This window comes from Papaver somniferum, chromosome 9 (assembly GCF_003573695.1).
Source record: "Papaver somniferum cultivar HN1 chromosome 9, ASM357369v1, whole genome shotgun sequence".
NCBI classification, from domain to species: Eukaryota; Viridiplantae; Streptophyta; class Magnoliopsida; order Ranunculales; family Papaveraceae; genus Papaver; species Papaver somniferum.
Genome location: NC_039366.1, coordinates 161295802 through 161321326, shown reverse-complemented (window position 1 = coordinate 161321326; position 25525 = coordinate 161295802). Strand labels below are relative to the sequence as shown.

The 25525-nt window shown below is 36.3% G+C and overlaps 5 protein-coding genes across 7 annotated transcripts; 4 read left to right on the top strand and 1 right to left on the bottom strand.

Annotated features, from left to right (window-relative positions):
• The first annotated feature begins 210 nt into the window (after positions 1–210).
• LOC113310551 (sanguinarine reductase-like) lies at positions 211–1906 on the top strand. Its single transcript, XM_026559258.1, has 4 exons — positions 211–420; positions 509–963; positions 1121–1182; positions 1345–1906. The coding sequence occupies exons 1-4, from the start codon at positions 363–365 to the stop codon at positions 1583–1585; spliced, it is 816 nt and encodes a 271-aa protein (XP_026415043.1). The 5' UTR covers positions 211–362; the 3' UTR covers positions 1586–1906.
• An 865-nt stretch (positions 1907–2771) lies between these two features.
• Positions 2772–4475, top strand: LOC113310550 (sanguinarine reductase-like). The gene is made up of 6 exons (XM_026559257.1): positions 2772–3008; positions 3085–3438; positions 3533–3630; positions 3722–3783; positions 3873–3996; positions 4088–4475. Exons 1-6 carry the CDS (start codon positions 2870–2872, stop codon positions 4205–4207), a joined length of 897 nt encoding a protein of 298 aa, XP_026415042.1. The 5' UTR covers positions 2772–2869; the 3' UTR covers positions 4208–4475.
• Positions 4476–14039: 9564 nt separating this feature from the next.
• On the top strand, positions 14040–16750 carry LOC113309026. Of its 2 annotated transcripts, none has more exons than XM_026557457.1 (6): positions 14040–14173; positions 14257–14372; positions 15164–15245; positions 15358–15434; positions 15612–15866; positions 16352–16750. In XM_026557457.1, the coding sequence occupies exons 1-5, from the start codon at positions 14132–14134 to the stop codon at positions 15853–15855; spliced, it is 561 nt and encodes a 186-aa protein (XP_026413242.1). In that variant the 5' UTR covers positions 14040–14131; the 3' UTR covers positions 15856–15866; positions 16352–16750. The 2 variants fall into 2 exon arrangements, with proteins under 2 accessions (XP_026413242.1, XP_026413241.1); XM_026557456.1 differs by having other exon boundaries at positions 16231–16750.
• Positions 16751–17449: 699 nt separating this feature from the next.
• On the top strand, positions 17450–19221 carry LOC113313452 (UPF0161 protein At3g09310-like). Of its 2 annotated transcripts, none has more exons than XM_026562220.1 (6): positions 17450–17656; positions 17743–17815; positions 17900–17968; positions 18057–18191; positions 18354–18461; positions 18975–19221. In XM_026562220.1, exons 1-5 carry the CDS (start codon positions 17537–17539, stop codon positions 18410–18412), a joined length of 456 nt encoding a protein of 151 aa, XP_026418005.1. In that variant the 5' UTR covers positions 17450–17536; the 3' UTR covers positions 18413–18461; positions 18975–19221. The 2 variants fall into 2 exon arrangements, with proteins under 2 accessions (XP_026418005.1, XP_026418004.1); XM_026562219.1 differs by having other exon boundaries at positions 17453–17656; positions 18890–19221.
• A 2581-nt stretch (positions 19222–21802) lies between these two features.
• LOC113308398 (scarecrow-like protein 14) lies at positions 21803–25228 on the bottom strand. The gene is made up of 2 exons (XM_026556864.1): positions 22408–25228; positions 21803–22294 (listed from the first exon to the last, which is right to left on the bottom strand). The coding sequence occupies exon 1, from the start codon at positions 24785–24787 to the stop codon at positions 22523–22525; it is 2265 nt and encodes a 754-aa protein (XP_026412649.1). The 5' UTR covers positions 24788–25228; the 3' UTR covers positions 21803–22294; positions 22408–22522.
• Between the last annotated feature and the right edge of the window lie 297 nt (positions 25229–25525).

The following is a 25525-nucleotide window of genomic DNA, read 5'->3' as shown; positions in this document are numbered from 1 at the left end:
AACTAGGCTCAGGTTTAGTGCAATTTATAAATATGCAAAAGTACTACTTTTATACACGAAGTACAAACGAACAGTGGGAATACTGTACGTGTTAAATATTTAACTATAGAAATTCAAATTATTTGGTCAATAAAACCCAGCTTCTGGGCTTCTGCCTGGACTATTCTTATATTTTATTTTCTTCTCTTCTAGAAGGAAGTTTGAATTTTCGGTGAGAAAACTTCCGATCAGCGGTTTCTTTATAAATATTACTCATATCATCACTTTCTTCTGCAATTCATTTCACTATCATATCTAAATCTTTAAAGGAAAAAAAAAAGTTTCGTCAATTTCAATTACATCTTGTTTCCACAGATTTTAAAATGGCAGCATTAATGCAAAAGATTACAGTTCTTGTTACCGGGGCTTCAGGTTTAACTGGTAATAATTCATTTTTTTGTGTGTTTCTTAGTGATTTCAATTTGTGGTTCAATTTTGTTTTGATGGCTTATAGTTTGTTTAATTGTAGGTGAGATTGCATTCAAGAAACTGAAAGAAAGATCAGACAAATTTGCAGCAAGGGGTTTAGTAAGATCGGAAGCAAGTAAGCAAAAACTTGGGGGAGGTGATGAAATTTATCTTGGTGATATAATGGATAAGAAAAGTCTAAAACATGCTATGCAAGGAATTGATGGCTTAGTTATACTGACAAGCGCTGTACCGAAGATAGTACCTGGATCATATCCTGGTGCTGATGGCAAAAGAGCTGAAGATGTGTTTGATGATTCATTTGATTACAGTGGTCCAATGCCTGAATTCTTTTATGCGGAAGGACAATACCCAGAACAGATTGATTGGATTGGACAAAAGAACCAGATCGAAACTGCTAAAGCTTGTGGCGTCAAACATATTGTTTTGGTTGGATCAATGGGTGGAACAGACCCTAATCATTTCTTGAATCATATGGGCAATGGAAATATACTTGTGAGTTCATTCTTAATTTCTTTTATTTCTTGGTTCTAGTCTTCGAGCTAGCCAGCTAGGGCGACTTGAAGGAATAAGTCAGCATACCCTTGGTCAGCAACTCGAATAACCTGTCGACATTGTTTCAGAGTATGAAATATTTATTTATTCATTGCAGATTTGGAAGAGAAAAGCTGAGCAGTATCTGGCTGATTCTGGAATCCCGTACACAATTATAAGGTAAATTCATACACAATGTTTAGCTGATTCTGGCTTTTCTGGTACTGCCGTTAGCAGGGTGGCTGGCATTTTGTCGGTTCAATTTTTAACTACTTTTAGGAGTTGGCACCAGATGCTCTAGCATGAAGGATATTCTAATGTTGTATATATTGGATGAAACAGAGCTGCTGCTCTAGATAACAAGGTGGGTGGCAGGGAGTTGTTGGTTGGAAAGGATGATGAGCTTCTCCCTACTGAAAATGGATACATTGCTAGGGCAGATGTTGCTGAAGCTTGCGTTCAGGCTCTGCAAATCGAGGATTGCAAATTCAAAGCGTATGATTTGGGATCAAAGCCAGAGGGAGTTGGTGAGCCAACAAAGGATTTCAAGGCTCTTTTTTCGCAAGTCACTACTCCTTTCTGAAATCTGAGATCCAAGAGCAATTTAGTACACGTTATGGTTGCTTGTGCTTGTTTGCATTTTTCGCTTCTTAAATATACATAACAGGATTGCACCGAAATAATGTATTACCTATTTAATGGTTGCTTGAATTAATGAAATCGCATTCTAATATATGGGGCAGACAGATTTGCGATGCCGGCTTATAGGTTTAGATGATCTCTTCTTGTAATTTTTCTTCTTTCCTTTCTTTCCTTGGAGGTCAGGTCTTTGCCCCGCTCCCTTTTTGTTTTCTTTTCTTTGATTAATAAAGCGTCCTTGTGAGTTTTTTTTTCTTTTTTTAAATCTTAGTTATGGCTCTTATATGTTTTAGATACTTTTGGTTGGATGCAACATATCGGATATGAAACAGTCCAGTCTTTTACAGAGTCCTAGAACTGTTTTTTGTCTGACTCTTTCATTTACCGAGATGAATCTCTTGCTAAAATTGTTTTTAACAATACTTTCCTTTCCATTCTTGCAGAAGGGATTTGTTTCTTTAGCCGGAATGCGCTTCTGATAAGTATTCGTTTCTCAAGCACGAGTATGATCGAAGGTGGAGTAGAACACTTGAGTGCAGTTCCAATCCAGGGTTGAACTGAGATCAAAGTGTGGAAGCTCAATTTTTCTAACGACTGACATACCAGTTTAGTGCTAAAGGAAATCTTATCTGAAGAATAATGTCATTTTCATTGCTTTTGATTGAGAAGAGAGATTAGGCATGGCTACTGTTTGGACATGGAAGTCACCAGGACAGATGGACTGAGCGAGAATCAAATAAAGTAGCAACTAAACAATAACAGACAACACTAGTAGGACACCTTTTTATTTGCTGTAGGAACATAAAACATGAAATGTATAGATAATATCCAACTTCAGACAAAGTGTGCCTCTGTCCACCGGATACAGAATAATCTTGCATTGGCTTGCTTGGATTGCATAGTTGAATAGTTGAGCTTCCAGAAGCTCAGATTCTGAACCACTTGCCAAACTTTCTAGAAATATGAAATGACGTGTTTTATAGGTCTATATTTTGGTATCAGGTTCTTTATCAAAAGCAGTGACTTCTAACCAGATTCTTGGAATTTATAGCTTCTATCACCGAAATTAGCCTTCTATGGAAAATGAAATGCATTCGTATAAAAAAAAAAAAAAAAGGTGTTCTCTTAAACCCTTATAAAAAGTCATTAAGATGCAAATTGTCTTCACAGAAGTGTCAAAACTATCTAGAAACAAGGAAAAAGAGAGTATTATCTTCAGACGACTAGTATGGGGTCTCTCTCTCAAATTTGTCATTCCTTGAGAAATAAGAGTAAAGTGGCTTGTAAACGTTGTAGCAATAAAGTGACCATTGCATGTTCAAGTCCAAAGAAAACAGTTCTTGTTACCGGAGCTTCCGGTTTAACTGGTATGTACTGTGTACTATGTATACTTCACCCGATTTTAGTATGTTTAATTTTAAGCAACCTATGACATTTATACAGGTCAATTTGCATTTAAGAAATTGAAGGAAAGATCAGACAAGTTACTGGTGAGGGGTTTGGTAAGATCAGAGGGAAGTAAGAAAAAACTTGGAGGCGGAAATGAGATTTATATAGGAGACGTTATGAAACCGGAAAGCCTTGAACCTGCCATGAAGGGAGTTGATGCTCTAATAATTCTAACAAGTGCTATACCGAAGATGAAACCTGGATCCTATCCTGCAAATATTAGCGGTGCTAGGGCTGAAGATTTAATTGACGGTTCTTTTCAAGGTTCAATACCTGAATTCTACTTCGAAGAAGGACAGTACCCAGAACAGGTCGACTGGATTGGTCAAAAGAACCAAATTGATGCAGGTAATAGCGCAGAGCAATTATGTTATTATTCTTTTACTCGAAGCTCTTCATTTGATACTGACAAGGAACATCAAATATATGTATGCATTTTTAGCTAAAGCTGCAGGGGTAAAGCATATTGTTTTGGTTTCAACAATGGGTTCTGGAGATCCTAATCACCCTTTAAATAGTCTAGGAAACGGGAATATACTGGTACGTTTTACTTATTCTTTAGTTGCATTTCTAAGTACCAATGGATCAAGATTTTGAGTATAATTGGTAGAACTTGGATGCATAACCGCAGGCATGGAAGAGAAAGGCAGAAGAATATTTGGCCAAGTCTGGAGTACCATACACTATATTACGGTACATCCTTATATCCATTTTGCTTCCGCAGCTAATTTTCACTTTATTTGGATCGGAGTTGCAGCTTAGCATGAAATGAAATGAAACAGGGCTGGAGGATTGGATAACAAACAAGGTGGGAAAAGGCAGCTATTGATAGGAAAGAATGATGAACTTCTCCCAACTGAAAAAGGATACGTTGCTAGAGAAGATGTTGCCGAAGCTTGTGTCCAGGTAACTCTTATGGCTATACTACGTTCTATGTATCTGGGTGTTTTCACACAAACCCGTTATTAAATCATGTATATTGTGACTCTTGTGATAGGCTGTTCAGCTTGAGGAGGTAAAGTTTAAGGCGTTCGACTTAGGATCAATGCCTGAGGGAACTGGTGTTCCTACAAAAGATTTCAAGGCTCTTTTCGCCCCAATCACTACTTGTTTCTAAGAAATTGCATATATTCAATACTCGCTTGTATTATCTTCGGGTTTATGAAATTTGGTCGTGTTGGGGTTTTCAGTTGTTGCGCAGTGAGTATGAATGAACAAACCCCCCACTGAGGGGTACTCCCCCAATGAGGGTGTTGATATATATGAAAGCTATTTTGGGGTTGCAAACTTTTCCTTGAGGGTGTAGATTGATTTAGATGTCTGGAATGTATACATAGCGATTGTCAAAAAAAACCCTTCCTTCATATCTATTATTGTTCTTCTTCTTTTCTTCTCTATAATTCATCACCAAATGATGAAGAGGATGAACTCTCCGAAGAAAATAATGAATTAATAAATCAAGAAGTTGATATACCTCAATAACCAATAACCAAATAATCTTCCAGCCAGGGACGGAACCAGTTTAAGGCTTAGTTTGGTAATGTTTTTTTTTCCAAAAGCACTTTCAAAAAATATATATAGTAATAATTTTCCATATTGGTGTTTGGTAAAAAAATTCTAAAGTGATTTTTGTCCAAAACACTTCCAAAATTCCCCATTTTCCATAAGCTAGGGGGAGGAGCTTTTAAAAGGAACTCTCATTTGGGGCATACAAGATAATTTTGGGGCATACAGACTTATGATGCCATCCAATGCAAACTGCTAAGGGGTGTCCTAGTGATGCTAAAGTTACTGTAATACCCTTACATAGTTTAAATTACACTACTACCCTTCCACTTAATTAAATTCTAATCCTAAAACTTTCCCACTAATTAACCCATCCCCTAATTAACTACCCTCCCACTAATTAACCGTTACCCAATAATTAACTCCCTCATTAATCCACTAAACTGTTACTTAAAAAACCAAAAACACTTCTCTCTCCCTCTTCTTCTCATATTCTTCTCCAAAATTTCTGAAAATTCTTAAAATTTCTTTGTTCGATTAAGTTCTCGATTAAACACATACATGGCACCTCGTGTTAAGCGATGTCTGCCGAATCCTGATGTTGCTTCTGTAGCATCTCAATCTAGGGTTTTTGGAAAAGATTGAGATGAAGAGGATAGTGGATCGATTGGTGTTGGAGAGGGAGAAATAGAGGCTGATTCTTTAAAATTGCACATAGAAAGGTATTTCCCACAAACCCATTGGTTGTTTTTGCGTATTTCGTTGATTTATGACATGTAATCGATGATTCGTCTAGGTTTTTGTTAGTTTCAGAGTAGTGTTCGGCTGAATTTTAGCAGCCGAACTTATTTTTTTTGTATACACACGAAGAATAGTTCGGCTGAAAGCTTGTTATATTTTGAATATTGTATGAGCCGAACCACTGAGTTCGGCTCAAAAATATTTGTATGATAATCAGCCGAACTTGAATACCATTATTTAATAACCGATATAATACTGTTGGGTGCATTGTTCGGCTCATTGTGATAAATATCGAATGTGCCGAACTTTTGTGTGACCATGGCTAACACTGTTGGGGACCTTGTTCGGCTCATATTGATAAATATCGTATGTGCCAAACTTTACATTGTGTGTGGACAGAAGCTTCCTGTAAACTTGTCCACTTATACGTGAGTTATCGTATTTGTTTAATTTGGAAAACTAGTTAAGGTTTGTAATTTGTGTTAGCACCCATCCGGGAAAACATGCAGTACTCTATGAAAGCCGATCTCACGGTTCAGCTAGTTCGTGTTTGATTTCCAAAGTCGAACCTATTCTCAAACATGGATTTGGCCTATTGGGCACTAATATTATAAGCCGAACCATAACACTTGAAATTTATAAAAACAAAAATTATGGTTCGGCTGGATAACGTGTAAGCCGAACATTACACTGTAACTCGTATAATTTTTTGTATACGGTTCGGCTTATATTATCACATCGCATTAGAGCCGAACCATGAAAATTATTTGGCGCGAAAATAATTGAATGAAAGTTCGGCGTATATATTTCTCAATCGTAGAAACCGAACTGTTCTTATTTTTGATGGTTCGGCATACACATTATCTGCCGAACCTTACTCTGTTGCGCCGAACTAGTTGCAAAAATCATAACTTTTGGTGAAATAAAGCTACAAAACGGAAATTAAACAACTTCTATAACCATACTTGTGTATTATTAGCATTGGGTTCCTCATCCATGTACTCATCTTCGGGGTTTGGCTCCATAAAGGAATCATCTTGAGCTTGAGAAAAAAGTTGAGTTTGGGTAAAATCATTTCAAAATCCAACAAATAAGCCATGTCTGGATCTCCATCGTAATTGATATGTATTTTCATAGTTTTACGTGATGAAGATTCATCTTCCTCACTCGAATTTGTATCACACATCTCTCAATAATCACAAAGATCACAAAGAAAAAAAAAAAATTCCTCCTCTCCTTCTTCTTTCCTCCTTCTTCTTTTTCTAAAAAAATAACTCACTAATCTTTAAAAAGAAAATTATGATCCTAAATTAACACTAAACTAAATAATCAGATTAACACTAATTAATCAGATTAACACTAATTTAACACTAATCTCATAAGAGTATTTTGGCATATATGAAAATAGGTTGGATAAGGGATAGCCTAGAAATACTATTTCCAACCCCCTTTTTTGTCTTATTATGTATGCCTCCAAATTATCTTGTATGCCCCAAATTAGGGTTCTTTAAAAGCTCCAAAAGCATAAGCTCTGGTCCCACCTAATTTTAAGACTTCATTTTTCTTTTATATCCCTACTTTTTTTTATAAATGACCAAAATTGCCCTTATCTCTTTTACAATCAATATCTTATTCTCCATATCATATTTCTTAAAGATTGTTATTTTCAATCTATATCATGCTCTTCAAAGATTATTATTTTCAAAAGAAATGGAAAAATTGAGAGATGAAATCGCTAAAAGTTTAATGGGAGCTTAAAAGAAAATATATATGTGGTGAAATTAAAAAAAAAAAAATTAATCAAAAATAAAAATAAGAGCCAATATTAAATAATTGTTTGATCTTAATTTGATTTTTTTTTATCCCGTAAGGTGGTTTCACATTAAAATGTTTTGTCTCTTTTAGTCATTTGCTACGAATACAATAACTGAACTAATATTTTACCAAACACAATTTGATAACTTTTTTAATCAACTTTAGCTTTAGTATATAGTTTACCAAACACCTAACTGTTTTTTTTTTACACAGCAGAGCACAGCAGAAAAGCGCTTCTGCAAAAGCCACAGCATTACCAAACTCAGCCTAAAGCAAAGGTATGCAACTAGCAAGGGTATGCAACTGCATACCCTGCCACCTGGCTTCATAGTCTAAAATTTCAAAGATTTTGAGCTCCTAGGCCCATTTTTGCTTTCTTGCACTTCCTACAAATACTTCGATTCCTCGTAGTTAAGTTTCTGCTCCGTCTCTGCTTCCAACCAAGACTTCTATTAGGTAAGAGTCGACACACCAATCATCTTTTGTTGCTTTTGATTGTTTAGATTTGATCAAGTTCGAATACAGTTTTCAATTTCTTTATTACCTACAACTGGAATTAATGTATCCCTAGCCGTAAACAACAAATTATGGTTGGGATGATGAACTCCTGGCTGCAAGTTAGGTATTTTTACTATTACGGCTGAGAAATATAAACTCTAAGCCGTAAGTGACTCTAAAAATATCTTGATTTCATCACAACTTTCCTAGCTGTAATATGATTTTCCTAACAGTAGAAGTAATTCTTTGTCAAAAAATTTCTAGTTGTAAACTTAAAATAAAAAAAAACTTACTCTAAAAGTCAACCGCATGTGACTCTGGAATAACATACAGCTAGCTGACCTAGCGTAAGAGGATAATAACTTATAACGACTGAATTTGGTGGTTGTCGTCATGCCTGTTGGATCTTTTACAGCTTGAAAATCATGAACTCTTAGTCGTAAGTTCAAACTTACGGCCGGGAGTTCATGAATTCTCAAGAATAGAACGGTTGAAAATGTAAATTAATTTTGATTTCCAGATAGTAACTATTAATGATATTCATGAATCTGATTTAACCACTAACGTTTAATTAGTTAAAATGATTAAATTCATTAATATAAGGGAAGTTCAGCTATTAGTGAAAATATATGGATAAAGGATTATTTAGTTTACTATCAAATGATCCTATCTTGTCTTTTTTTTGAACTCTTAAAGGAAAGTTATGCAACCTCAAAGACAGTTTTATATATGTAGATGCGTGGTTGGGTTAGTGGGTGGAGCCAGGTTTTAGTATTAAGTGGGGCTGGAATTTTCTTTCTAAATTTTGGTGGACTAAATTCTGAGAAATAGGAGGACTGAATCTGAAATTTTGAGGATTGAACATTAATGTAAAAGAAATAAAGGCCAAATTATGGATTCTGGAAGAAAAAAAATTCTTGGGGGCACTAGGGCCGACTCGAAAGGTTGGGGCCCAAAGTTGAGTGATTGTGATTTCCTAGTTAGGAGTGGACTCTGAACTAGTTAGTCATGATATTGATGAGCTTAGCTTCAGTTTCCTTTTTCATATTTAGGAATTGGATGGCCACATATTTACACGATCTCTAGTAAGATGTTGAAGTCTCTAGCGATTCCATTTATTTTGGATGACATAAGTATGTTTTGGGTAACTCATAGAATCCAACCATAATGTAACCTCATTCGTATTAGTGATATCTTTCCTGACACCATAAAAACAAACAAAATGAATCCAAGGACTTGGTTGTATACGAAAACAGATGCGTTCTGGCTAAAGATTGTGTTAAAGAAAAAGAAAAAGCAAAGACTCCATTTTAGAGTCTCTTCTTCCAAAATAATACAAAACCCAAACCGCTTAATTTCTACTCCTCTACTTTGTTCTCGTCACCCTCTTTACAAATTGGTACATGTGAATTATTGTATCAATCTCGATATGAACGAACTCAGGAAATTTTCACTTATGTGCTTCCAATATGTATAGATATATTTGTGAATATTGGGAAGGTGTGAAGGATCCTACGAAGATTCATCTAGTTCCTACACATATTCAATCAGAAGAACAAAGTCAACCATCTACTAGTTATTCAAATTTTAGAATTTTTTTTTAACTATATATGATTTTATAATATTTTCACATTTTTATTATGAAAAGTAAACAAAATGAAATATACAGTCATATCCAATTTAATAATTTATTTAAATTCCAATATTATTTGGATCCAATGACTCAATCAATTTTATTTAACTTATCTATTGTGCTTGTATTTAAAGATTGAATATATAAAAATCTACATGATAGAAAACATAATACCTAAATCAGATTTCAAAAAAAAAATCCATTAACTCTGTTAACTATGATCAATACATGATAGAAAATGGTAAATACCTAAATCAGATAAAAAAATCCATTAACTCTATTAACTATGGTCAATATTAGTTACAGTCAGAATTACCGATATCGCCATATCATATCTGTATATGTATTTGTATTTATGAGGACCAATAAGAACTAATACTCGATATGACAAATAGGGATGACCGTGGGGCGGGCATGCCAATCTCATTCACTGCCCCATTCGTAAAAGAAAAATACCCATATCCGTCACGTTATCCACATGAATCGGGACGGGGTGAGTATGGGGAATTCTCATATGAGACGGGTTTCCCATGGGTTACCCAGGACATTGATTTAACACATAAATTTGTTTATAATCAACACTTAAAAATGATTCAAACAACAACAATAATGTAAAAACAATGTATGTTAAAATCTTAAATTCAGAAATTCATCTAAAAATGAACAGATAGAACCTATACATGACTATCACTTTTTGTACCTTTTTCCTTCCTCATTCTATTTTTGTCCACGTTAACCATTTGACTATCTGCTTCAATTTTTCTATTTTAACTTTTAGAGAATGTGTCTGGTCACCACAAAGAAGTGAAAGTGATGAATAAACAAGAACGATCAAGAATATGATAATTGGAAGAATAGCTCGGCTTAGTGATGGAAGTATAAATCTAAATACAATACAATACAAATTCTTGTACAAAAGTCTACACCTCTATAAGATGAAAGGGACGGGGGTGGGGACGTTGAATTTTTGTTCCGCCCGATCCCATAGATTAGATTGCGGGTATTACCCATACTCATTTGTGTGGCTAAAACCCTACCCAAACGAGACGGGTACCCACGAGAATGTGTTTGGATGGGGGAAATACCTCAATTAGCGAACCTTGATTCCACCATTTTCCCAACAAGGCCCCTGGAAGGTCATTAAGGCTAAGTCCTATGGGCTAGATTGAGCTTCTAGATTAGCAGTTAAGTGTTGCAATTCAAAAAAAAAAGTGTGGCCTATTTGATAACACAAGTTCTCTCTCCTAGCATGTGCTCGCAGTTCAACTAGCAGCGAGATGGAAACGCTGAATGGTTCCGCGCGAAAAAAGTCACCTTTTCGCTAAACGGTTCAGCGCTGGAAGAATATTCCAGGGCATCTGTGCTGAACTATTAAGCGCCAGATACAGACGTTGTTCTATTCAGCGCTTCACCTTAGCGCTGCACAATACAACGCTTGACTTTTTTTACACCGCTTTTACACTACAACGGTTATTTTTTTCAAATTGTCAATTTTTAGATGTCCTTTTTTTCCTACACCTAGTTTACATCACCAACGGCTATGTTTTCAAATTTCGAATTGAGAAATATTTGACAATTTGTTCCAATGGTTGTTTGTTTGAAAATTTACCAAAATAAAGGAAATCTTTCGTTAATATTGCAAAACAAGGTTACAATGATTTTTTGAAGAAATTTAAAAAGTACATTGAAATTAAAATAACTTAATTAACTTAAAAAATAAAAAAAGCACATTGAAATTGAAATCCTACTTCTAAATTACTTAATTAAAAATGAACTTCTAAATAACTTAAATTATTACTACTAATATGTCACTTTAATTTAGAGGATTGGTGGTAATCCATTACGAACCAAACTCTCGTTCTTCCATAGTTTGTAGAGGGGTTTCTCCCATTCCTCTAATTCATTCAAGTTTTGGTGTAGGATCTTCAAGTCAGCTTCCCTTTGTTGTGTTTTTGCCAAGATTGTAGAGTTTTCCAAGTGCTTCTTGAGGTACTCTTCCTCTGTTTCATACTTTGCAACCCTTTGTTCTTGTGATTTTTCAAGAAGTTCGATGAGCTTATCCATTTTTTCATCTGCTCTTTGGATGCTTTAGCCTCACGAGCCATTTTCTTTGCATTATCTCTTCCTGCACTTCTAACATCATCTGTTTGTTCGAAAAAACGTCTTCTAGGAGATATGTCTGAGGTTTCAGAATTATGAGTAGATGATGAGCTACCAAACACTGCCATATCCTCCAAATCTTCATCCATAGATGCTAGATGACTAGTTTTAGCTTCATTTCCTTGAGTATGTTGACTTTCTTGAGTAGGTTGGGCGGAAGTACCAACTCCATCATCATTATTCACCTCAGGATTGTAGTCGGGTTGATAGGTCTTCAAAATCTGGAAAACCGATTCATGTTTCCAAAGTCTCTTAAACTCTGCTTTATAATTATTTTTTCCATGATAGTACTGGGAAAAAAGAATGTATTAGAGAAAGAATGAATGAAAAAATTTAGAGAAAGAAAGAAAGAGATCAAAATGGAGAAAAAAAACAGATACTTACATAATCCTAGATTGTCAATCCAGTAGGTCTGTTTCGGAAGTAGGGCCTAATGTGTGAAATATATCTTCTTACTTCGGTTCTCAACGTGTTACACCTTGATTGCAATGAATTTTTATCCCTTTCGGTACCACTAGGAAATCTTTTAAGATACTCTTCAATAATCTTCTTCCAAAATATCGAATCTTTTTAATCTTTTCCTTTAATTGGATCGTTGCTTGCTATAACCCAACCAAGAATTAGTGCCTCATCCTCTTGTGTACTAAAGTGTTTCATAATTTTGTATGAACAAAATCATGTGAAGAAGAAGAAGAAGAAGAAAATCAATAATTTTGTATGAACAAAATCATGTGAAGAAGAAGAAGAAGAAGATCAATGAAGAAGAGAATCAATTGATTTTGGTGTGAGGGATGAAGGAGAAGTAATTCTCTATTTATAGGGTAGCCTGAAAATATAGTTGTTGGTATTTCCAACTCCATTAAATCTACGCTGTTGAGATCTAACGGTCATCTTGATCTGATGGCTGAACTTACACAGCGCGGAATGGTGCAGCGCCAGAGCGCGGAATGGTACAACGCTGACATCCCTGTCGTTGAAAATAACGGCTATTTTTTGATCTTGCGGCTATTAGGTGAAGTGCTGTTCTGTTCAGCGCTTTTCTAACGGCTACATTTCCATCCCAAGCTCAGGTCATTTCTTCTCTCTATATAAACTCAACACATGAACTCAAATTCCCCACCCCAAACTTGTGAAGTTTCACTCTCTTCTTCTTCTCCTAAATTCTCAATTCAAAATTCAAGCATGGTTGGATTCTCAATTGCCGAAGATAATAACTTGGTGAGAAGTTTTCGCAAAATTAACAACACAAATCCTTTAGAAACGTCTCAAACACGCAACACATTTTGGGAACAAGTTTTTGAAGAATTTGTTAACATGTACCAATCTACAGGAAGGAGGCCAATTTCAAACTCTTGAAAATGAAAACTCTTCGTTTTTTCCCACCATCTCTCAGTTATAGCTTCAACTAAGCCTCTATCCCCATTGGCGAAATCAAACTCAAAAACAGAAGAAAAAAAAAAAAAAAAAAACCACAATTGTCACAATATCGTTGTGCTTCCGGATTATTTTCCACTACAATTTTATAATATACTTCAACCTCTTTCAAACTACTTCCAAAGTTTACTTTGCAGAGATCTTTCGTATTTTTACATACATGTTTTTCAATGGTCTTTGGCGATACTATATCCAAACGATCTAGCAATTCATCCATACTCATACTACAATCAATAACAAACATGAAAAAAAATATTAATCATACAGACTAAATTTCATACAAATTTTCTTCACAAATAATCATACAAACTAATCAAAATCAAATTATCATACAAATTATCATTATCATTCATTTTCATCATACAAATAATCAAATTATCATTTAAATTTACCTACAAACTAATCATACAAAATATCATTCATTTTCATCACAAAAATCAAATTTTCATTTTTCGTTCATCACAAATAATCAAATTAAATCCCAAAAAAAAACATCACAAATAATCAAATTAAATCATACACATATCATCTACATCATCTAAATACGAAAGATCAATCATCAATTTGAATGAAATCGCATAATAAAAAAACTTTAAACCTAAAAATTAAATTTCTTACCTCGAATGATTTCGTGGATGGAATTGCACCAAACCACCTTCAATCAATCACAAATTCGATTTAGAACAAGCCCAAGGAAGGAATTTGAAAAAGAAAATTCTAGAACTCTTGAATTTGGACATGCATTTTCGGGAGAAATGGGGGAAAAATGAGTGAGAAGTGAGGAAGAAGGTCGAGCTTCTGTGGAGATATAGAATTTTTTGAGCCCTGAATGGTGCGGCGCTGTCTACCCAGTTGACTGAGTCAAGCGCCGTTCTGTGCAGCGTTCACCTGGGCGCTGAACTATTCGGCGTTCAATGATGTTCTATTCAGCAACTAGCTGTTAGATTAGCACTACCATAGGACTTAGGAGATCGTCCTAGCTGACGTGGATTGCTAATCTAGCCGCTAGATTAACACCGATAGGACTTAGCCTAAGCCTCCTAATTGAGATCAAAAAGTCTTAGGCGCATCTTGGGTGGCTTTCATATGCCAAGGGTATTAGTGGAATTACGTGTATTTGGGTCTCTTCATGATTCGTTCCCGTGTGTTAATTCTGTAAACCCTTATGTTTTGCTTTCTCCTTTCCAAAACACAAACAAAAACCCTTGTTTTTCGAAAGAGAGAGGTAACAGCTCTCCACCTCCTTGAGTTATAATGGCGAAGCGCGAGCTTTCCAGTACTTTGAAGAACCTAAAGGTATTCGTTGATCCCTAATTATCAAGATTCAATATGTATTTTGTAATATCTTTTACTCAAATTGGGTTTAATTTGTTACTCAGTTCATGCAAAGGGGAGCTCCAAAAGTAGAAAAAGCTAAACAAGAAGAAGAAGTTGCCGTAGAGGTTACAGAAGTTGCCAACGTCTCTTCACCCAATAATACCCAAAAGAAAAAATGGTATTTTTGTTTTTGAATATGTTTCCTTTTTGTATATATTTCTGGTTTTACATCTTTAGTCAATGTTGCTTGGCATTAAATCTTGTTTATTGGTTGTATCCACCTTCTGTTACTCTAATTGAAGAATTTGAAATATAAATCTATGATTTTTAATAGTATTGACATCAGCCACTTAACTTTACTCAAACCCCAATTTTTCCACTGCCCTAATTTAAGATGGAGAGAACTGAAAAAATACCCCTAATTTCAAAGTAATTCCAAAGGGTTATTATTTGAGTTTTAAGGTCTGGGTTTTGGTTCCCACATAGTGTTACATTGCGACAAGAAAGTACTAGTTAAGCTTCACTAAAACTTACTTTCTAACGTTTCGTGGGTATTTTTACAAAGAAAGGAAAAGTGAGGGGTAACACAATAATACACCTTTGATGATATGTTCAGTAATGTTTATGTTGGTGTTATCGCTTGGTTATTGTCATTAATTCGTGAAAACCAAGTTGGATTATTGAGAGTTGAGGACTCGTATGAACATAGTATGTCTAACTTTTGTCCTGATGACATTCATATGGTTTAGCTGTGAGAGCCTTTTGTACGTATGGAGGAAACAGATAGCATGTTGAACTCCCAATAGATAGGGATCAATTTTCATGTAAGAACCAGGATAAGAGGCGACATAATATATAATAGAAATTTGTAGTTGTAAGTTGCAGCTGCTGCTAAGATAGTTAGCTTTGGTCGGCCTCAAAGAAATTTGAGAAGCAAGCTTCTAACTTATATCTGTTTATTTCCTGCAGTGTTGTCATAATAGAAGGGAATCCCCATCCAGGTTCGGTGAAAGGAAGGATGTCATTTCAAAGTTTTAATCCTGTAATCGATGTGAGTATTAAGATATAAAGTATCTTGAATCAGTTTTACTGTTTGTTTGTTTTTTCAAAAACTGTCCTTTTTTGGCTTTCACCCTCCTCATCTCAAAGCCCTATTTTGGTAGAAATTGAATGAAGAAGCAGCAAATCCCGGTCAATCACAAATGCCCTCTCCTAGTTCTGATGGAAAAGCACCTGATAGGTGAGTGACCTTTGATTCAACCTCAAAATTGCTTTATAAAATTACTTATGTGACATGCAGAAAGTCAGTGGAGATGGTCATTTGATATTTGTATTTCCCCCTTTAAGAGGCTGGTTTTTGTTGTGGTACTGTGGAAACTGTCCGAGAAAATTACTGATAGCTTACTATGTTATATAGAGAAAATGGATCCTTGCGAGCGGAATCTGATAGGGCAAGTGTAGCTAAACTCGATGGTTATTATGAAGACGACGATGAATGTGTCACTGAGATTCAGCAACCAAATAAACCTCCAAAAGATCTTCGTGGTGGGCGTGGCCAACGATCTGAGAACAACAGTAGAGGTTCTCATAAGAAGCAAAAACGTGAGAAACTGAACTGGAATCATCTTAGACCGCCAAAGGCTCAGAAAAGACAGGATTGAGCTCTTAACAGGTGATAATACCTTGTATTTGTGCAATTTGTTGTTCTATATTCACTTTCAGATTAGAAAATTTCCAAATCAGTTTCCCATTGCGTATCTCCCTGGCTACACCCAATATTCATGTCATTGCATTTACTATTTATCATCTTAATTTTGCCTTCAATATGTTTTCATGAGAACGAGCAGGCTCATGTTTTGGAAGTTTTGATACTATTTTCTTTTTTCGAATCTTTCTTTCGTGGTATGCCATTATCTTGAAACTTGTCAACACTTTAAATTTGACTTGTATCACCGTGATATGATCGAAGATAAAAACTGAATTGAGCTTTGAATTATCAACTCAGACTAATGTATGCTAGTGGAATGTCTTTTAAGGTTTGAACGAGTTCGTTCATTGATCCAAAATGATATGTAGCAATCCTCAAGTAAAGAAGTAGTAATTGGACAGGAATGCACTCATTACAGAGTTGACTCTCTTCTCATTCCATACTGACAGAGATGATAAATGAAAGGATGATATACTCTTTCAATCACTTTTGCATCTGCATCATCCAAGCTTCAGCAGGATATGTTGTGTATAAAAAAAACAGAGAATAGAAGCCAAGTGTGGCCGTATGGGTAATTGGAGGCAGATGGGCAAAAACCGACCTAAAATACCCGTGGTCATCAAAGCTCCACCCACATCGGTTGCCTTGTCTTCTGCCGAAGTAATTAGTTGTCTTTTATGCGAAAGCTTGTTTTGTAGTCTACAAGTGTGTTTATTTTTTATTTTTTTTCTTTTGATGCATGCTTGTAGAAGTGTCAAATTTTGGCTGATTGTGGAATCCGGAGCCAACTAAATGGTGAATTCTGAAAAGTAACATGGATACTTATATGGCATTTAGAGTTCAAAAAATCGAATCAAATAAGAACGTTATCTCTTAGCCTTAAACCCATCCCAGGAAAAAGCTTCTGACCTAATGGGAGCTTCACTTGTTCCTTTCCCTACCTTATTTGATGTTTTTAAACTCTCAGTAACTGGGTTTGCACAAACGCTTCACCAAATGTGTCAATAGACATTTGAAAAGGTTACCAAATGGGTTTGTAATTGTAATTCCTACTCATGATCTTTTGAAAAGGCAATAGACGGTTTATACACTGTAGTTACAGTTTATAAGACAAGGACAGATCCATATAAGAGCTTCTCCAATGGTGTTATGTGTGTTTCCTAGGTGCAACCACAAACAAGACATCCTCATCCCAATGTTAACTTCAATTTAAGGTGAAAAAGTTATTCATCTCCAATGGTGTTGGTTGTGACTTGTTTATAATTAAATGTAGATTTTATTTTTAGTAATTTTAAGATTTTATTAGAACTAAATATGATTAATTAGTATATTGGAATGTATTTTAATAAAGAAAAGCTTATTAGGATAGCTTGACATTCACCTTGACAATGTCTAATAAAATTAAGGCATGTCATCTTCACATTAATTTAAAAAATTGGGCTGGAAAAGAATTTTATGAAAAATGAATGTCTATCATATATAAACTTAGACATTTATCTTCACATGCATTCCATTGGAGAAGCTTTACCTATAGATACTTTCCAAAAACAAATCTGACGTGTACATCTGTTTTATGGATGTTGAGCTAACCATCAATCTGCGGAACCTACATTTCCCGCCAGTTGAGTCTGGATATGGCTATTGTTGCCGCTCCCTTCATTTGTTTAACCCAATTCGAAAAACCTAGGTTTAGTAGTTCCTCTGTTTCACTCATACAAAGAAACAACAGAGCAAGGATCGTTTCTTCATCCACGGTAAGTAAAGTTTTTAAAACCCTAAACTTGAGTTGAATATTAGGGGTTTCTTATATGTCATCACAATTTCAATTTCTGTGTTGTAGAGAAGAAAATTGGTTCCTGTGTTAAGTAAATTGGAAGATGATGGAGACAAATTAGACCAGAACAGCTTAAAAGGTATAGCCTTCTTCTGTTTCGCAATTCGGTTATTGTGGTTTTCGAATTCTTAGTGAGTTGTGTTTTGGGTTTTTTATTTTTTAGAGGAGGAAGAGGAGGTGGAAAAGAGTTTAGGGATAAAGGCAGCTCTATCAATGCTCAAGTTCTACAAAAGTAAGTTCTATTGCATTTCTTCGCTTCTGGGTTCTTGTTAGAGCCATCCAAAACAGGCTATTGATTAGTTTCTTAGTTGTCTAAACAGGAGAAATCTCTATGCCGAATAGTTGTCGATATGTGCCAACTTGTAGTGAGTACTCAATGGAAGCATACAAAAAATATGGGGTGGCAAAGGGCACCATATTAACAGCTTGGCGTCTTTGTCGTTGCAATCCTCTTGGTAACCAAATTTCTGAATTGCTGTTTCAAAATTGTGAAGTTGTTATTTTGCACAATGCGTTATCATCTTGAGATGATACTAGTTTACAGCATTTGATTATTATTTGACATTCTGATACCCTTTGGACGTTTGATGCATTGGAACTATGAATTTACTTTTCAGGTGGATCTGGTTTTGATCCTCCAAGATGGTTTGATGAGAAAAACCCATTAGAAGAATGAGACACTTTTATGTAATCTCTGAACAATGTTTGGTGTGCTTCTTGCTTAGGTGAGTACATTATTTAAATTTTGCAAATGTTCTTAATTATCCATCTAGTATCGTAGTTGTTGGTGTTTCTTATGTGAATCTTGTAGTTCCTTTTCTTGTTAAATTTGTTTATAGACATGAGTTTTCAGATCACCTGCATCTCTCTAACGAGTGCACCAGCCAACTTTACTTGTGGTGTAACTAGGAACAGCAGTAAGGTTCAGAATTTTCAAGTGCTTTCTTTTTGGACTCTTGGCAGTCCAAAAAGAACCTCCTCATTATTTCCCATTGCATCAAGTATCTTAGCCTGTTTCTCGGATTTCTATTTCAAAAGAACCTCCTCATAATTTCCCATTTCATCAACTATCTTATTCTAATATACTTGTGTTTCCATCTCTATAACATGATTATAGTTTCGTTCATCAGTTTCCATTTCTTTGACTTGCTAGGTAAGAGTCTTTGGTTGTTAGGAAGCTCAATTGGAAAGGAGTATCAGTTCGGTTATTATGATAATGATGAAACTGTCTTACCCAGGTTTAGACTTCTCCAAGGTCTTAAAGATCTTCCCAACAACTCTCAAGAAAGCAGTAAGTACAAGTGATTCTTTCTCCACATTATGTAGCTCTGCCGTTATTATTAGATATAGTTTGAGGACCTTTATGGCTATGACGAGTAATCAGAAACTGTACAAACTGTATGAGACCTTTAAGAAATCCAATTAGTCAAATTATCCATCTAATGAACTTGTTGATATGCAATAATGTATTAATTCATTCCTCCATATATCACATGAACTTATTGATATACTATATCGTACGAGTCCACTCGTCCATCAGACGAGTTTACTGATATACCACCCTATGATGTATTAGGCGCTAGGCGAGGCGAGGCGCCAGGCCCCTCGCCTAGCGCCTAGGCGCTCTAGGCGTGTCGAGGAAAAAATAGGAAACAGCAAAGCGACATATAATTTGGCGCCTTGGGCGCCTCGCGCGCCTAGGCGAGCATTTCACTCTTAAAAAACTGTGACTACTTGCTAGAAACTTGTGGAGAAACATTTTTTTGCTGACTGCAGGTACATCCCTATTAATCAATTCTGACAAGCCTTACAACTTACAAGAGCTTTAGGAACTCCAGATAGATATTTGGACGGTGAGTTACATTTAGGCACTTAAATCAATTATGTGTAAAACCCCCGCACTGTTTTCGGTATAAACTCATCGAGAAACAATCTATACTGACTTTTATCAGGTCCATTAAATCACCGAGTCCTGAGTACTGTACATGAGTTCAAGTCTTAACTAGTTTATTCCCTTAAAGAGCCAACTAAGCCTCTCCTTTTGTGTTAGACATGAGACAGAGATATTTAGAAGTGATAAAAGGGATAAGATCGAGAAATTCCAGTCAGGGTGACTGATTTTATTTTATTTTGATTTAACGTTAAACCCAAAATGACTCGTCAGGACCAATAGCATCAACAGGATATGCTTTACAGTTTATGATTCTAACCGCTCGTATACCAGGACCAATATTACTAATCAACCGTCAACCGAATTGTTTTCTTTCTACAGTCACCTAGGATCTAGGCATATAGGACCACAACTGCATAAAATGACTGGCTCTAAGACTGAAATTTGTGCTAAGGTGGTCACAGGTTAAACCTGCATCACCCATTCTTGATACAAAGCACTCATCATACTCATGAGCCCTAAATTTGAGATCTTTAGGATCCACAAGGACCTCAAGTATGACCCCTAAATTTGAGATCTTTAGGATCCACAAGGACCCCAAGTAATTGCTTGTCTCAAATTTGTCTGCTATTGTAGGGGTTAGAGTGACACACAATAGAGTTATCTTTGAGTTGAGAGATTGGTTATGTTCCATTCACATTACTTCTGTCTCATAGCATGATCTTTCTTAATAGTTGTCCCTCCAGGGGGCCTCCAACTTAGAAGTCACATGAAAATTTCTGAGGCTTCTAGAAGATCGTCGAAGAAGTCGCGTACGGAATGTGCAAGTCGGCTTGGCATTATATGATCATTCTCTCATAATTTAGGCTCACCTTATCCTGTATTATTCCTATTAACTTAAGTGCACCCCAGCATCAATTTTGTGATAGCAACTGTGATAACACAATGTCCATATAAAAATGGGATTATGGGAAGATTCTTTTCGGGTACCACCTATTATTGCAGGTGACATCTATTATCATTGTCTTCAACTGCATTAATCTTTATGGGTCTTCATCAACTAAAGGCAGATGAATGAAAATGAGTAATAACTAATAACTTTTGATACGATACGCAAAAATGTCACCCGAAAAATCACTCCTGGGCGTCTGTCTTCGTATAGGATAGAAGACTCTGAAGTACAGTTAAAACACGAGCCAGAGCCAGAGCCACGGCCTTTGGAAACTGTTGAGGATCTATGCTCCCCTCTTCCTGCTGCAGTAGTTTCATTTCTACCAAAAGATGCTTGCGACTAAACAAAATTATACACAGTACAAATATGTTAAAAAAAATTACCACCTCCATGCCGTTTTTGGAGAACTACTTTTTAAATTGGGTTGATTTTTGCCTTTTAAAAGAAATTCTAAAGCGATCGAAATTCGAATCTTTTGAAAGTAAAGAGATACTTCCTTGGATAAAACATCGATTTTCTCCACTGATCGAACTTTTTAACAAGTTATTCCAATTATTTTGATTGTGCCTTCTTGTCAGATACTGGTCCTAGAGATCTGCCTCTCTCTCACCCAACTTTGTAGTCACTTGGTTGGTTTTTATCTACAGATAAGAATATGCTCCCCATCAACAGTGGTACTCAAATCCGTCTCAGAATTCATTATTCTAGAAACCCATTTTAGAAAACAACTATATCTTGTCTTTTGCCTACTCCAATCAACGTCTTCTGAATATAGGACCACTATGAAATATTAGCTTTACGTGCTCCATCAACAGAATTTGGCAAAACCCAACAGTTCTGAACTTTGAAGTAGGATCATGTAGTTTTCTTTTGGTGAATAATTGATTGTTTATGGTTTCGCCTTTAATGATTGTCAGCAGATCATCAATATTGCATACACTTGAAAGGTCGTAATAATCAATGCTCAGATCTGAGTAGTTCAACTGAAACCTACCAGAGCCATGTTGGTGAGAGCTGAATCTCATTAGAATATAATAAATGGGTATCACATAAATGAGCATGACCTTGGCAGCTCTGGCTAACTAACAAGATTCAAGTGCACAATTTTAAGCATAATGTAAATGATAGCTCTCCCTCAACTATTTGCCAAGCATGCATATCATTTGATCTGTAAAGCACAATACAGATACCTAAGAAACACAAAAGGTGGAACTGAGACATGATTTACAATTAAACTTCCATACATGGCAACACTTTCAGAAAATTAGGTAAACAATAATCATCAAGCACCTATGGCAGACAAGACCCATGTTCACTATGGAAACCAAGTTGGTTTCTGACAAGTATGCAGAAAGAATAAGTTGCAGTAATATTACTTAATAATAATATGCAAGACAATAATCAAGAGGGAAGATCACATATCGTTTAACAAGATACTCTGTTTATTTATTTCACATTTTTGTTTTGCCTAAAGCACGAAGACTTCAGTCACATCTCTTGCCCTTGTATCTGTTACAGTAGAGCTCAATAAAGGTTCACAAAGAAGATGCATTTCTCAGGATGCTATTACATCTAGATTGATGTATGAAAATGAGGCAGACTGCAGTATATGCTGACCTACAAGTATATCTCTTCATCCTTGTATTACTGTCCCAGTAGCAACGCAACAGTTGCTTGCAGTTCAGCACTCAAAATCAGCTTACTTACCAGTATACCTACATTAATACAGGAATGTTTTCATGTGATAAGATGATCAGTACCGAGCAGGAAAAATATTAAAATGAAAAAAGCTGATCATTTAAAATCTTAAACCCCCAAAATAAATTACCTCCTAATCTGGCTCTCCCTTGGAACATGGGCATTAAGCTAGAGGACCAAAAGTAGGATACAAGCCCTAAAAAAACCTCATTGCCCGTGAACAATGGTGTAGAAAAACCGAAGTCTTACATGGGTCTCCAAGAAGAAAGGGCATAGATAATTCTGCCCTTCCACCCTAGCAGCATCCACTGGCTATCTTCATCTACAACAAAATCTTTGTGGTAGAGTTCTTTTGCTTTGTCTTTCACCTTCTTCATTATGTCCTTCTTCAGCGGGAGTTGCACAAACCCAGCCCTCACATTCCTCACCTGCCATTGCTTATAGGTCTCTGGCCTCTCAACCCTCTCTGATCCTTCACATGCAATGACATTCACAGCCTCCTTCCCAAAAAGCCTTCCCTCTAGGAGTGCCCTCTCTGGATGTTCACGGGGGACATTTGCTTCAAGCATATCAAACAAAGAAGAATAGTGAAAGAGAGCCTCCCTGAACCGTGTCACAAAGAATGGAGCACTGAAGGCACCGTTCACAATACCATGGACAAAAACAGCGGGATTCATCTTCTTTACCAGCTTCAGAACAGCATTCCTTGGACTGTCCAATATCACAGTCTCATCAAGTAGGTTCCTCATTCGGTACATACAATTGACAACAAGAAGTTCATCTTTGTTGATCTTTAGATCCTCGAATTGAATGGTTTCCCATTTCTGAGCAATGGCATGGTACTCGAATGGGACCTTGAATTCCTCAGCATAAGCTCTTAACCGAAGACCAGTTTCTTCAACCCTTTCAGCTGGGCGAAAACCAGGTTGAGGAAAATCTATCCCGGTAATCCGAAGTTTAGGTGGACCACCTTTTCTGTTTGAAAGGCGCTGGATAAGGCAGGGCCACTGGAAACCCCATAGGATGCCGAAATCTACAATGTGAAGTGTAGTTGCCGTTTCAGCCAGATCACTAAAGGTTTGGTTCGAGAAGAAATTTGATATCTTCTTGAATGGGCATGCAGCCATATAGAGCTGATAAGCTTTCAAGATATCAGTAGCCGATGTTTTCTTGAACAGGAGGGTTGAGTATAGCTGGCTCCCGGTTCCAGCCAAACGTGCCTCGAGACCATCAGCAAAGCAATGGGCCAATCTTTGTGAACCATCTCCAAAAGGGGAAGAATGTTGTCGAATCTGCTTCAGTAGTTCACCGGCAGTCCTTCGATCATCAGCAGCAACAGCTTGCGCACAGTGAATGAGTAGTGTCCGCAAATCCACTACATCCCTTTTGGCAGTTTGTTTCTTACCACGAGACTTTCCATTAGATCCTTTTGACTGACCATTCTGCTGCAAGTTCTTGTTTGCTTCAATCTTAATGGATTGACGGAGAGTTATATTCGCTTTATCGTTTTCGCCTTTACAGAGCAATACCATATCAAGCATTGAGTTCCGGATCGTCTCTTCGGAGAAGACTGCTGACTGCTTATAACTCCTTCCTTCTTCAACATCTATTTCTTCCCGGTGCACATTCTTCTTTCCTCTAGAACCATTTGGCGATGTCTCTCTCTCGTCCTTCTTCTCCAGCTTGACCAAAACATCACCAGCTTCTTCTTTCTTTCGCTCGTTATTGAACAAAGCATTACTCTCAAGATTAAGCAAGAGGTTATTACCATTTGGCAGAAATTTATTTGCTTCCTCAACACCTTTTCTGAACTGCCAAATGGGTTCGCTCTCACAAAACATATCAGGAACCTGAACCTTAGCAACTGGGGGTGACTCAACTAATACTTCAGCGACAGAATCAAAACCGTTTGAAGGGTTGAAAGACGATTGAGGAGACGCCTGGAAAGTATAATCACTAGGAATGCTTTGGGTGTCAAATAAAGACCTATACTCACCAAGTTCACCAATCCAATTAATTTCAACTGCATTATTACTACCATTACTACTGTTGTTACTTTGGGCAGGATAGTGAGCAAAGTTCTGAAGTTGATTTTCTGGATAATGATGATCAGCATAAAGAGGGGCGTTATGATGAGGAGAAGGGGGTTTTTCGCCGAGGATTTCGTAGAAGGGTTTTCCAGCTGCTTGAAGAGCAGAAGCTTCTTGAAACATACAATTCTTCTCTTCAATGTCTTCTTCCATAAGCATCTGGTTTATGTACTTGAGAACCACATCTGAGAAATCATACTCTTCAGGAGAAGAAGGGCTTACATTTGAAGATGATGAAGAAGAAGAAGATGTAGCAATACCACTTGTATTACTACTAAAATTAGGGCTTTGATCCATGAGATTTTGGCCAAGGCTATACTCTTCTAATCTAAAGAAACTCACAAGGCTTTCATCAGATTCAGACTCAGTATTAACTCTCAAACCATTTATTGAATCAAATACGCTTGGATCCATGACCATTTAGCTCAAAAACTAAAAAAAAAAAAATCTTCTGTAAAGGTACAGCTTTTAACTCAATACAATAACACCAAATCTATAAGCTAATCCCACCCATGATGAAAAACAACATCAAGAAATCAATGGACACACTTAATTTCAAGAAGAAGAAAAGATAATCACTAATTTCTACAGTAAAAATAACACCAAATCTGATGATTCTTTCAATTACAAAGGATTGCTGAGTAGAAGTGGTGGTACTAGTAACAGTTTACAGTTTTGTTTGTAAAGAAAAGGCGTACCTCAATAATACTTAATGAAATCAGATAAGTGAGGAGGCCGAATGATGAGATAAAAAAAAGCTCCAACACCTCCGTTTTAAAGGAGTAGGAAAAAGATTGAATTTTTCTTAACAGTGAGAAACAAGTCACCAAGAAACGAAACGAAACTTCATGGAAATGAAGCATGTGGGGTTTTAAATTTTTCAATATATTATCTCTTCTTTTCACTTTCTGTCACTGGTTACTGCCTATGACCAGTTTTACAGTAGTCCACGATATTTTTCCACTCCTCGGCGATCCATCCTGAATGTTCTAAAAATATCAAACTGACGTGGTAACTAAGTAATGACCGGTTGTCTGGAAGGATGGCCAAATTCATATGAAATGAGTCAAAGGACCAATTCTGGAAGGCTACCCCATTGGTCTTTAAAAGGGACCCCCATATCCGCTGCAACAAAGATATCTTTATGTAGCCATCCTA

Bases quoted from the DNA above. Each gene is read 5' to 3' on its own strand.
- LOC113313452 (XM_026562220.1), top strand. From the start codon at position 17,537: ATGGCTATTGTTGCCGCTCCCTTCATTTGTTTAACCCAATTCGAAAAA. The intron at 17,816-17,899 runs GTATAGCCTTCT...TTTATTTTTTAG, and splicing joins AGACCAGAACAGCTTAAAAG to AGGAGGAAGAGGAGGTGGAA. The intron at 18,192-18,353 runs GTAACCAAATTT...TTTACTTTTCAG, and splicing joins TTGTCGTTGCAATCCTCTTG to GTGGATCTGGTTTTGATCCT.
- LOC113308398 (XM_026556864.1), bottom strand. From the start codon at position 24,787: ATGGTCATGGATCCAAGCGTATTTGATTCAATAAATGGTTTGAGAGTT.
- LOC113310550 (XM_026559257.1), top strand. From the start codon at position 2,870: ATGGGGTCTCTCTCTCAAATTTGTCATTCCTTGAGAAATAAGAGTAAA. The intron at 3,784-3,872 runs GTACATCCTTAT...GAAATGAAACAG, and splicing joins GTACCATACACTATATTACG to GGCTGGAGGATTGGATAACA. The intron at 3,997-4,087 runs GTAACTCTTATG...CTCTTGTGATAG, and splicing joins TTGCCGAAGCTTGTGTCCAG to GCTGTTCAGCTTGAGGAGGT.
- LOC113309026 (XM_026557457.1), top strand. From the start codon at position 14,132: ATGGCGAAGCGCGAGCTTTCCAGTACTTTGAAGAACCTAAAG. The intron at 14,174-14,256 runs GTATTCGTTGAT...TTTGTTACTCAG, and splicing joins GTACTTTGAAGAACCTAAAG to TTCATGCAAAGGGGAGCTCC. The intron at 14,373-15,163 runs GTATTTTTGTTT...TATTTCCTGCAG, and splicing joins AATACCCAAAAGAAAAAATG to TGTTGTCATAATAGAAGGGA.
- LOC113310551 (XM_026559258.1), top strand. From the start codon at position 363: ATGGCAGCATTAATGCAAAAGATTACAGTTCTTGTTACCGGGGCTTCA. The intron at 421-508 runs GTAATAATTCAT...GTTTAATTGTAG, and splicing joins CGGGGCTTCAGGTTTAACTG to GTGAGATTGCATTCAAGAAA. The intron at 1,183-1,344 runs GTAAATTCATAC...TGGATGAAACAG, and splicing joins ATCCCGTACACAATTATAAG to AGCTGCTGCTCTAGATAACA.